Genomic DNA, 13196 nt, shown 5'->3' on the forward strand with positions numbered 1-13196 from the left:
ATGACCTTTCCAGTTGCCGCACCTTCACTTTAATATTAACACAAAGTTGCGGAATGAACCGGTGCGTCCGGATTCTTCTGTCAGGTGATCTCATGTTTTCTAAAAGGATTTAAGACATGAGAGCTTCTCGGAGCTTTCAGAGATCAGCTGTGACCGAACATCCACCTCAGAGCTTTCTAATCGTCAAACACAAAAGGTAAGACATTTTATTTATTCGTTTAGTTTCGTTCCCATCCACATGAGCTCAGACTTTATATATTAACCAGTAAAATTATAAATATAACGAGCAGCAGTTTACTGTTTTAATTTAAGAAAGTAATGATATTATAGGCCTATTAATAACCAACATGTTGACAAGTAACAATTTAAAAGCAGAGGAGCTCTTTAATGGTTATTGAGAAAGGCTGGAAGTGTAGTGAACATTTACCAGCTTTCCTGAAATACACACCTGATTGTAAGAGGACTCGCAGTTGGAATTTTTCACCTTGCTCTTTCTTTTAGGCGCCATCATGTCTTCTAAAATGGTTGTTCGGCAGCCTCAGCCTATGATGTATACCCAAGAGTCTGATGAGTGGTCAAGTGGGATCTGTGACTGCTGTCAAGATGTGCCAGGGTGTAAGAGTCTCTTAATTATCTTCAAAGTTTATAGAGGACTTTTGCTCTGCTGTGATTGTCACACATGTGACAAAGGAACTTATTTTGCTCACTCGAAGGGAAAATATTTATTCCTAATAATCTAATTTTTAAAACAGTACGAAACAAAATCAAAACAAACAACAAACAAACAAAAATGCTGTTTTCGTATTTACCTTATCTATAAATAACATAAAAATGAATCAAAGAGTGTTTTTTGTTTTCTGGACCTGAACCTCCTGATGAAATCCAGGAAGCCACACCTACATAAGAATTAAGGTCGCGGGTTGTAGTGTGTGTGTTTTTTTTTTAATGTGGTGAGAAAGGCATTGGTCCAAGAAAGAAAAAAAGGATTCATTAACATCCTCATATTTTCATTTGTATTTTCAAGCATGTGGTGTGCGTCATGTGATTGGTTGTTTTAATCAGACAAAAATGACAAAAGATAATTGTACTTCCGTCATACTTAGGTGTTATTTTCAAATTTAACTCATAACTTGTACATACCCACATGCACAACTATAGCACTCACACTTATTTTTTCCAAAGACATAATAACCCAGTTTACACTATTTTCAAAAATCTGATTTGTTTGGCATTCATTTTCATTTCATTCTCTACAAAAGGGAATTTCTATTCTAATAACGATTAGCGTCTCTTAAGAGCACATGCTCGCCTTTTTTCTACATTAACTCACTGTGTCCTTGTATAATTTCAGCATCATAATGATGTTAGATTTTATTTCTTCTGAGTTATTACTTAAATGGCCAAACCAAAATGATGATAGGACAACTATAAGACATTTTATTTTCAGTTTAAATCAATAATAATGCTACTTCCTTAAATAGATTTAAATCAGACGTCTTTCTGACACATTCTACATAAATAGCGCGGCTTATTGTCCTGTTTTCTTTATTAAGCATTTCAGGATTTTACGTGAGTGTGTGTAGTTGAGTGTTTTCCTGGTTTCGCAGTCCATATCATTTGCTTTTCTCTGTATCTTTGCCTCTTTCAGGCTGTTGTGCTTTCTGGTGCTTGCCCTGCTTTGCCTGCATAACTTCAAGAGATTATGGTGAGCCTCTCTGTCTCCCCCTGCTGGAGATTTTCAGTTGTTTTATCCCGGGAATCACCATGTCCATGAGGGTCAACATGCGACTGCGCTATCGCATCAGGGTAAGGCCAATGTTTTCAGCTTTATACAGTTAGTTCCCGAGATGTTTGGACCAATATAATTAAATACATCAGACCCTGAGCTTTCATTTGACAGATTTTTTTTCTTTAAGCAGGTGACCTATTAATAGTCATTAAGTCAATGGTAATGGTCTTATAGCTAGAACTGAGCCAAATAAGCAGAGTTTTAGAAACTAGAATATATTTGCTTTCAAATCAAGTCTGAAACCTGCATTTGTCCTTCTAGTATCAGTCACTGCTGGCCTGGTGCATGTTAATAGGTAAAGCTACAAAAACAAAACAAATCCATCTGACAGATAGCAAGAACATTAGAAGCTGCCAAATAAACAGTTTGCTACGTTCAGAGACAGAAAGAATATACTCAGGAAAATAAACACGCCTAGCCGCCCCCCCAAAAAGACAATAGTGGTGGATGATCGCTGAATCTTTTTGTTGGTAAAGAGAAGCCTCTTCAACAGATCCAGCCTTGTGAAGAGCACTCTCCGGGAGAAAGGCATGTTACACAAGTCTACAGGATTAGATTTCACAAAACCATCTAAAGAGTGTTCACTTAAGGTGCTGAAGACCTAGCATTCACCAAACTACATTTAAAAAACGACATTAAACCAAAATACATTAAAAAAAAAAGTCAGCTGTGTCTCAGAGGAAAGATGATCCTGAGCAGAATGACTAGAAAATATAAAGCATGAAATGGTCTCGGAAGAGCTCATGATCCCATTAAACAGCTGGATGTTGAAATGTGCAGAGTTAGAAAGTAGATTGGATGGTGCTCAACCCTAAAGATGGGCACTGTTTTTCTTTCTTTCTTTTTTTTAGGTCAGAAAGTGGAATATTGTACAATTGCTGGCCAATTCAATGAAACTTTTTGAGTTTTGATGAACAATAACTCCAAAACCAATTCAACAGAGTGAAAAGCAAAAGGTTAAAAATGCAAGACTTTTCAGTCCAAACTGCTAAAACACAACCAAACTGTAACCGCACATCAAAAAAAGATGATTCATCTCTTTTCACAGGAAACATAATTTCCATATTAATGTAAAACTGATCAGATTGACTGTTTATTAACCAAATGTGTCTGTATTTTATCTGCAGGGCACCATGTGTCGGGATTGTGTGCTTTCGACTTTCTGTTGCTCCTGCAGCTGGTGTCAGATGTCCAGAGAAATGAAGAGTAGGAATGTTTCAGTTGTTATGGTCGGTGCCAAAAACACATAACCTCTTCGCTCTTCATCATCACCACCTGGGCTGCTGGTTACTTAATACAACACCATCTGCGTGGGATGTCAGTAACATTTTACACCGATGACTTCTTTGAGGAAGAGTAGTGTTCACGTCACTGATATCGAATGCCAGGACTGCCATAATGAATTAATTAAATACACCATTAAATAATTAATTAAATGTGTCAATAATTAATTAAAATTGGAATTAATTAATTAAATAAATAGTTATGACACATGTAATTAATTAATTATTGACACATTTAATTAATTATTTATGTATTTCACATTTTAATTAATTATTGACACATTTAATTAATTATTGACACATTTAATTAATTATTTAATGATATATTTATTTATTTCATTTTGGCAGTCATGGCGCCTGGCTCTCATCATGAAATAATTTTATCTGTCAGTCTCACCCATCAAACCCAGGGGGCGGGGTTAACACTGCCCATGCAGCTTCTCTAACATTTGATTGGTTACCGTGCAAAGTAAGTCAAAACAGGTCGATCCTAGATAATCGATTGCTTGTGTAGTCTTGGGGCAGCCAGGTATCCCAGAATGCAGATCAAATCACAGGCAGCAATGGTGGTGGTGTAGTTTTAAAATACCCCGTTTTTCTGTCACCAGCTACACTTTTAACAGTGTTTTAGCCGCGAATGTCGCGCCGTATGTCTGGTCAGGTTGTCAACATAGAACATGTTTGCAAAAGTGCTCAGATGTTTTCAGAGATTTCACTAGCTCTGCTAACAGTTAGCATGCAGAGTGCACCGAGGGGGTTACGTTAACCGGTTTGTTTACATATTCCACTCTCCGTGTTCACATGTTGCATTCACAGATTCTCATTTTCACCGAACGATCGTCTCTTTCCGCCTGGTCTTGTGTCTCTGTGCTTCTGTAACATAAATAACGAGCTGACATTTTTCTCACGAAACCAGCGATCAGCTCAACAGACCCTCAGTTTACCTGCATGCATCCTCCTCCTCATCTGTCAGCTGTTTAACACCTGCTGCTAATTCAAGAAACACGCCTACGTTACCTGGTGATAGTCACAGTTTAACTGGGCACCGGTGCTCGATATAAAGCAATGTCAGCGCATTTTTCTGCACAAGATAAGTAAATATAGTGTTTTCCCCGAGCGCAGAGCTGCTGGAGCTTGTTTCCTTACAGAGCACTTTATAGGCGAAGCAGCTTCATCAGCGGCTGATGTCCAATCACCGGCACACAGCTTTGAAACCTCAGCTGAGTTTTAGCTCTCAGTGGTTAAACGCTGGACTTCATTCACTCAGGTTCTGTCTGTCGGGTCACGTTTACTTCGCTGTTTTATTTACAACTGAGCAAATCGGTTTGGCTGAGGTTAAAGTTACGTTTCATAACTGCATAGTTTCACAGACGTTTAATGGTTCACTGGCACATGTGTTAGACTGAACTATCATCTAAATATCATCTGTTTTTTAATAGTTATTCAACTGTATTCTAAGCACCAGCTGTCTGTTAGAATGTGATTTTTTTTTTCTCTCTGTTGGCAGAGGTATAAAAATGCGCAGGAAAATCTGACGTGCATGGCAAACTTCACCGACGATATTTAGGGAGGAATAAACACACATCAGACATAAATGAACCATTTGCCTGTCTCCATAATTGAGAGCATTTTCTCTTCTTATGTCAACACTCTCTCTCTCTCTTTTTTTTTTTTTTTTTTTTTTTTTTTTTTCGGTCATGTTATGTTTACCTGTCAAAGGCTTGTTACAAACTATGAAACACATCGTGCAGACTTCTGGATGTTAGAAGAAAACTAACACTGCTCATGAAGGAGACTAAAGGCAGGAAGGTGTCCTTTAAAACTAAACATGTTAATAGGACCTCCCTATTTATATCATAGTTTATGATATAGCACGTGTATTTCAGTAATAGCCTGCTGATTTCAGGTGAACAGTCGCACAGCTCACGTAGGCGTTATCTGTGAAACTCCTTAACTATAATTTATCCAAGTTAACTTCAGTTAACCATTCAGACAGTTCTTTTGCAATGAAAAACATAAACACCCATGCTGCCGGGAGGTTTCCTCAGTGCCAGCTGTTAACATTATAGCTGCTTATGCAGTAACCATGGTAACCACGGACTGAGCGGCTGGATCGACGGAGGTCAGACAACAATTTTACATGTATGATCTTAAAACAGGACACAGCCACTATACGTGCTGGCCTCATATCAAATGTGAAGGCAGACTGAGTCTATGTTTGACGTTTTTTATATCTAATCTTCCTTTTCAAACATTTAAACAGCAGCGAGTCTGCAGCTGAGGGAATACAAACTCAAATTGTCGGAACAGGTTTGCTCGTTTCTTGGATTCATTTGGTGATTTATTAAATGTATAACTGTTATTCTAATCTGCTGCTGAGTCTCTTACACTTTTCTTTATGCTGTATATTTTCACGTCTCTGGAATAGTTGGCAGTTAGATAGTCAGCTGGGAAACTTTGTGTTAACTCATGGAGCTGAGGATATCGTGGATATGCTGACCTCGCTGCGTGGTGTACAGAACGAGGTCAGCATGATTAATATTCACAATAAAAATATTAGCCGAACATCATGAAGTCTGTATGTGTTTCATAGTGTCGAACAACCTTTGTACAGTTAAAGCCAGCAGTTACTACATGACAGAAACACCAACGTTATCTCTTTTATGCGTTTATACACAGGTCACGCTGATTACTGAACAAAAACCCAAAGATCAGATGTCAAACAGATTTATTTGCTCTCTCTCCTCCTTAAACATGTTTTTAATGTTAGTTATAATTCAGAATTGGCGACTGAAACACGTAGGACACATAAGAACATCAGGAAATAAAACCCCGATAAATATAACCTCAGTAAAAGAAGTCAGCGGGGGTTACTACAGCTGTGTACCGGGGCCTGCGCTTTGTCGGTGGAATTGCTTGCGAGGCGAGCGGGTCTATCCCACGCTTTGCCGTGAGACTGGGCAGACATCTCCGAAATCATCGAAGCACTTTTGCAAAGAGGCTGTATCTTGACAAACCGACCAGACACATGAAGATTAAACCACTACATTCTCGGCTAAAAAAATATTAAAACGGTATTTGGTGACACACAAACAGGGTTTTTCAAAGCTCAGTTCTGTTAGCTTCCACATGCCGGTTGTTGTGTGCTAGAAACAATGGCCACCAGGCCAAAGCAATGGTTTTGACTCGATCAGCATTAACCCCGCCCCCTGAGTTTGATGGGTGAGACTGACAGATAAAATTATTTCATGATGAGAGCCAGGTGCCATGACTGCCAAAATGAAATAAATAAATATATCATTAAATAATTAATTAAATATGTCAATAATTAATTAAATGTGTCAATAATTAATTAAATGTGTCAATAATTAATTAAAATGTGAAATACATAAATAATTAATTAAATGTGTCAATAATTAATTAATTACATGTGTCAATAATTAATTAAAATGTGAAATACATAAATAATTAATTAAATGTGTCAATAATTAATTAATTACATGTGTCAATAATTAATTAAAATGTGAAATACATAAATAATTAATTAAATGTGTCAATAATTAATTAATTACATGTGTCATAAATATTTATTTAATTAATTAATTCCAATTTTAATTAATTATTGACACATTTAATTAATTATTTAATGGTGTATTTAATTAATTCATTATGGCAGTCCTGGCACTCCATACACTGACAGAAACGTGTCTGTAAATATGACTTTATTAAAGGGAGACGGGATCGTGGCTTGCTGACTAAAACATTATAGAAATCTCTTAATAAATGTTGAAAATATATAATGACCTTTGTCTTGGTTACATTTAACAAGTCACAATCTACGTTCACAATAAGCACTGGGATTCAAAAATTTGTATAAAAAACTGAAGAATGTATTTTTTTAATCCTGCTTGCAACTAAATAAACAAATAGCACAGAAATAAAAAGAGAGCATGGAGGGTTTTTTTATTTAGTTATTTATTTATTTGCGTTTATCACCAATAGAAAATAACCGCTGTATGTTCAGAAAGCAGTTAATTCTGTGAATGTCCTCTGCGCCTGCTAAGATTCCACCTCAGGCTAAAGGCACACTGCACAGGAAGGTGACGCGGGCTCCTTTAAACACTTGTAAAAAAGTGACACGGCCACTAGAGGGAGTCAAACTCTTTACAATGAGTCCAACAGCTCGTTAAGGCTGAGGTCAAAGTGGGTCACACAGGATCAGACTGACTACAGCATCGCCACTCATGTTTCACCTTACAAGCTGTGCCACCTGTGTGTTCAGGAGGAGAAACACGTCATAAAAACACCACACAGTAAAAGATATTTCAGTATAGTTGATAAATCTTTGTTTTACCTCTGCAAAGTTGTGGAAGTCAGAAATGAAGCTGCAAGCAATTTCATCACTGTCAGTAAGTCAATGTAGAATAAAGATAACGTTTAGAATAGAATCATTTTGCTTGTCTACAGGAAAAGATGCAATATTATTATAAACACTGCAATATTACAAGTTTAAACTAAACTGTTACTTTCCTTGAAAATGATCCTTGCCTCAAGATTTCTTCAGGTAACAGAAAAATAACACAAATACAAGTTTTTAGTGATTTTTTTTCACTCCTGTATGTTACAGATGTGATATAATTTTAATTTACTTGATCAAAAATTGTATTTATAAACAATTAAATACAATTTAACGACTTTGAGTTGGATAAGCGGATTAAAACGGATGGTTGGAATTATCTCGGAATTTTGTCTTCCCAAAGTCTCAGTGTAATTTTTCCCTTCTGAAGCCTGATAATGGGTTTCTGCATTGTCATAGTTAACACCATTAACAAGTTAGCATTTTGTTTTAAATGTTAAATGTAGGCTTTCTCTGCCTTGAGCTGAGCATGAACAGGTGTTTCATGGATCCAGAAAACCTTTTAGTCTCTTTAATCCTGTTATTTTGGCTTTAAAAGCACCATTTTTGTTGTTGTGTTATCCATTTAAAGGCCTTATGGATAAACCACCTGACTTTAGCAGGTCATAGATCTGTGCTACTACTACTTTCTGTACATGGTAAAGAAAAAATTTAGCTGCTTTGTATTTTTCTTTAGTCTTTATTTATGGCTCCTGGAATCATTAATGAGTGTTTTAGTCTCCTTTAGCTTGTTGTTTTGGTTTTAATTTCACAGGACAAGCCGGACAATTTAGCAGCCAAAGAGACAGATGATTTTTCTCAAAAGTCGATAAACACAGCTGAACAATGACAGCAGTAAAACAGAGAGGATGCTGGACCTAAAATGCATCACAAGGGCATTTTAGCTTGTATTTAGCAGCTTGTTTTGGTCTTTTTCTGCTCTAAACGTGTCCAAATTGATTGATTCAGCTTTAAACTTGTGACATCTGCACTGCATGGTCACCTCGGTGTTTGCCAAGACCAATTACATTCAAAGGAGGATGAAGAAATAGCGCTTTAGCCCCTTTTGCTTCAGTTGTGGAGTCTATCATGTCATATTTTGTCAAATTACTCCCAATAAACTTTCCCACTTGTTTAGTCCCATTTGTGTTCCAGCAGGGACAATCCTTCCCCACTCCTGGCAAACGTGGCCCTGGTGTTCACTGTAAATTGCTCAGTGGTTTGTTTTTAATGGGATTATAATGACAGTTATGGTTTGCAAGAATTGATGTTTGTGACTTTTATGAGGTGTGAGTGAAGGGGCGGGTCCAGGCGGCTCATAAAGGCTGCAGGAATGTTAATTGGTCGAGGGCAGTGCTGCCCTCTTTGTTCTGCTCTCTCATACTGGGCTTCTGTTGCGCCCGTTAAAGGCCAAAGAACTGATTTAAAATCTGTGACTTTAACCCCACACACCCTATACTTCCCCCTACACACACACACACACACACACACACACATGTAGACAACTTATCCCACTTACAACTCCCCTCTGTTCATCCCCTCCCATTCTTTCTTCCAAGTTTTCCCCTCCCACTCCTGAAGAGAATGGACCTCTTTGCTTCTCTCATTTCCTCGGTGTTCCCTAATCAGGTGGCTGGTGCTCCCCTTTCTGCAGGGTTTGATCCAGTGTTGGGGAAGTAATTTTATCACAGTTTTTTCCCCTTCTTCTCTTAAGGCCACACGGATGGTTGCACATCCAGTTGTGACGAGCCAGATGACTTGGCGCTGTAGCGAGGGAGAGGTTTCTGAGCCCCAGAAGGGGATTTATGTCAGAGAGTCATTGTTTATGTTACGAAATATTGAATAAATGAGCAAAACTAAAGAAAATTACTTTTATTTTAGCATGCACTGATTTCTATTTTAACCAAATGCCTTCGGGCCCTCACATGCTGATGATTATCTTTTGCTTTGCAAAGTTTTTTTGGATTTGGTCTTTTTTTATATTATACAAAATTCCTGGAACTGCTAGATTTTTAAATTTTTATTGGGAACAGACTGAAATATTTTTGTTGCACCGGCACTTGGGCCGGACGAGTGAAAATCCTCTGAGAAGTTTAACTACACATTTATTCCCTCACATATCTTCTTCATCTCATAAGATGAAGAAGTGCAATTTGAACAGCTTACACTATAAAAAAGTCATGCTGTAGTAAATGAAAGAAATGGGACTCTTTTGGACTTACACTGTAAGAAATAAAGGTGTGAAATTACAGGAGAAAAGGTCCTGGTAGCTCATTGCTCAGATGGTCATGTAAGGTTTTTTTAGGTCACAGAAACTTTTATTGTGAGCTCATTAAACAAACAAACATTTCACTAGCAAATCAAGAAAAAAACAGGAATTTTTACTGTCATTTAATTTTTATCTATTAATTAATTTATTCTAATTGTTTACTTAATTACTTTGGTGTAGTATGACTGTAATTTTGTGGCTTGACAAATTGGTCTCACGTCCTCCTTTTCTGGTCACTGTGGAAAATAGAGGGTGCTGTCACAATGAAATCCAAGTATGGGCTGTAATAATCTGTCTGCCCGAGCAACCAGCAGGGCTGGACAGACTACTTGTTAAGTTATCTATAAGAAACTGAGGCTACAGATAATCTCCAGTTATGCTCAATCAGTGACTCCTTGGAGGGCAGAACCTGAGATGACAATCAGAGGTCATGAGACGGATTTGAACCTGGACAAACTGGAATCAGACCGAAGCTGCCGAGTGTCATCCAGTTTGTCCCGGGGTTTCCACCATAAGAGATAGAGACCTAGTCTATCTGCCCGGGTCTCTCTATAATTTCCTGGGGAAGTGTTCCTTTTAAAAGACAAGGTTGGAGTTGCCCGGGGAGTCGGCTGATAACAGCTAAGGTTAAGATGAGGCAGGAGGGGGAGGCGTAGTCCGACGTGCTATCAGACGATGGGCCTCCGAGCAAACAAACAGCTCTGACCTCTCAAAACAACGGCAGCAGGGAGCAGCTGATAGGGAGAGACGGATAGGTAGAGGCTGGTGATGATGCGGCGGGAGTGTGTGTCTCGGAGTGTGTGTAGGGGAGGTAACAGGGGGCAAAGGGGCTTGCAGGGCAAGAATTATCTCAATGTCTCAGTGTCCATTAAAATCAGAGGGCTGTGTATGTGTGTGTGGTGGTTTTCACGGTGTCTTAAATGTCCCAAGATAATTTCAACTCGGGTTTTGGTGGAGACTCGATGCTCCAGCAGTTCCCCTGATAGCCACACAGGAAGCCACATCTTTTATACTTTTATACTACTTTCTTATTTTGAAGTAGCTTTTGTATCTTCAGAGCATGTGCCATCTGTCGTGAAATGTGAGTTTACATCCTTTTCAAAGTAAAAGAGTACACCAGCAAAATGTCACCTGTTTATGACCAAAAAGCAAAAAAGATGAGTGTTTTCTCCTGATACTAATGTCTGAACACGGCATCAGTTACATTTTACATAAATCTACAAAAAAACAAAAAACACAATTTTGTTGTACATGTACAGTGATAATAAAGGGCTATTCTATGCTATTAAATAATACAGCACATCATTATATTTGCTGTTTGTACTGGAGTCTGTAGACACACACAGACAGATGAAAAAAAATTGAACTATTAATTGTGGAGTAATGATTAACACAAGGAAGAGAAACTGTGAAACAATATAAATAAAAAAATATAAAATAAAAAAAATATAAACAAAAAAAGCAGACTTTTTTGTGTGTAAAACCAGATCACCTGTGTAATCAGGATACAGATTTTTTTTTAATTGTATTGAATTACATTTTGCATTATAACATCATAGGATTTAAATTTTGGATCAGTGTCTTTCACCAACATCATCTCTTACAGAAAATCAATAAATTTGAAAGAAGTTTTAGTCACACCGATCCCTCGAGCTCGTTATCTGTGCACATCTTTTGGTTTGTTTGTATAATCATAATTTAGGTAAGTTCATCTACACGACTCAAAGTAACATGAAACTCGACAACTGTCTCCAGTGTTTAAGTAACTCGTTGCACCTGATCGACCACTCTGACCTCCTCCCTTGACCATTCAGAGTGAAAACAGCAGTGTGTTAAATCAACGGTCGGGGCTACATTGGTGGAGTGGGCTGGCTTTGGGTATTGTTCATATTACGATTCATAGAATAGCAGCTAAGTAAGAGATATATGTGTTTTAAATAAATCTAATCATGCAACAGGTGATTGTACTAGCAGATAAAAATGACAAATGATTAAGTAAAGAAAGAAGAAGCCATAAAATATTCAATATTAACCTTCTGCCTGCTATATCAATCTTCCAGATTTTCTCATCTAATGCAAAGTTGTTTGAATTCATTTTAGAAGTGTGGCCGTGCTGTGCACGTACATGTAGATGCACGCGTTTGCCTGTGACAGAGATAAATGAGAGAAGGCAGAGGTGGGAGGTGTAGCAGCAGAGGAGAGTTCAATGAAAGGGAGGTAAGGTTAACTAATTCTTTGATTACTGAACCTTGTCATTCAGATTGGGCGAGGGCTTTAACACTCAGTGAACTCAGAAAGGTAATGCTGAGGGCTGAAGACTACAGGATAGGTCTACTGAATGGTAACAGAATCTGTTTTCAATTAAAACATTTTTCTTTTCTAACTGTTTTGTTACCAAATAAACAAAATACATTATTCCAAAAAAAAGAAAGAAGAGTTTTTATTCCAGATTTATTAATGTTTTTGTCATTAAACAGTAGCACTAAATTTACTGAAGCAAACTTTGGCCTTCTTTTTCATTTATACCGAATCTGTCGTCCACTAGTGGGCAGCAGTGGGAGTCAAGCTCATGCACTGAAGAGGATCTACTGTTGTTAGCCTTGATATATAGCCGCTGCAAACAACCTCTAAGTGCATCTCAAGGTTCATTGAAGAAGTGAATAAGATCTATAACTCTTGTGTAGATGTCTGTCTCTCTCTCTTTTGGTGCGTCTGACAGCATTTCTTAAAGTCTGGTTTCATCCCAGGGATGGTTAATTAATTAATTTAGTTTAAAAAGACAATAAACACATTTTAATATTAGCTTGAGCTGCACTCTTTTTGAATGTCACAGGCTCATAAAATTGTAATTAAAATGTTTGATATTCACTGGATTTCTCTTGATTGTAATATGGTTTTATTTGGTTTGGTTTAAATTTTTGTTTAAAAGTAAATTTATATTCAAATAGCTTAAATCAACTCATGTTATTATTCATTGATTTGATAGCAACTCAACCTACAAACCTAGAAAATTATTAACATTTATCTATAATTTCTCCATTTACATTTCTTTTTCTATTTGATTCTCAGAAGACTGATCAGCATTTATATATACATAAATGTCCCTGGCCTCAAGTTTTGGATATCGAGTGCACCAATCAGACTTGATGAAGGTCATGTTCAATGCATCACAGTGTAACGACTGATTATTATGCAGATTTCTAGCAAGTTTTCAAAGTTTGAGCTTCAATCAGTCAATCAATACTTTATTTATATAGCACATTTAAAGACCAGAGGTACACCAAAGTGCTTCTCAATAGTAACATATGAAATAAAATTAATTACATATGAGTACGATAGTAGAGTACAAATATATTTCCAGACAAAACAAAGCACTAATTAACCCGGGAGTAAAATAAATATTTCACTCCTAGTGTAAAAGTTAGGCAGTCTCAAATCCCTCTGAAGCTGTGAGATTCC

General features: G+C 37.3%; 1 protein-coding gene across 1 annotated transcript; it reads left to right on the forward strand.

The window, feature by feature from the left end:
• The first annotated feature begins 76 nt into the window (after nucleotides 1–76).
• Nucleotides 77–3158, forward strand: LOC120733992 (cornifelin-like). The gene is made up of 4 exons (XM_040032532.1): nucleotides 77–196; nucleotides 502–615; nucleotides 1649–1806; nucleotides 2917–3158. The coding sequence occupies exons 2-4, from the start codon at nucleotides 510–512 to the stop codon at nucleotides 3037–3039; spliced, it is 387 nt and encodes a 128-aa protein (XP_039888466.1). The 5' UTR covers nucleotides 77–196; nucleotides 502–509; the 3' UTR covers nucleotides 3040–3158.
• The last annotated feature ends 10038 nt before the right edge of the window (nucleotides 3159–13196 follow it).

Source organism: Simochromis diagramma, unplaced genomic scaffold (assembly GCF_900408965.1).
Source record: "Simochromis diagramma unplaced genomic scaffold, fSimDia1.1 OVJJ01000216.1, whole genome shotgun sequence".
Lineage (NCBI taxonomy): Eukaryota > Metazoa > Chordata > Actinopteri > Cichliformes > Cichlidae > Simochromis > Simochromis diagramma.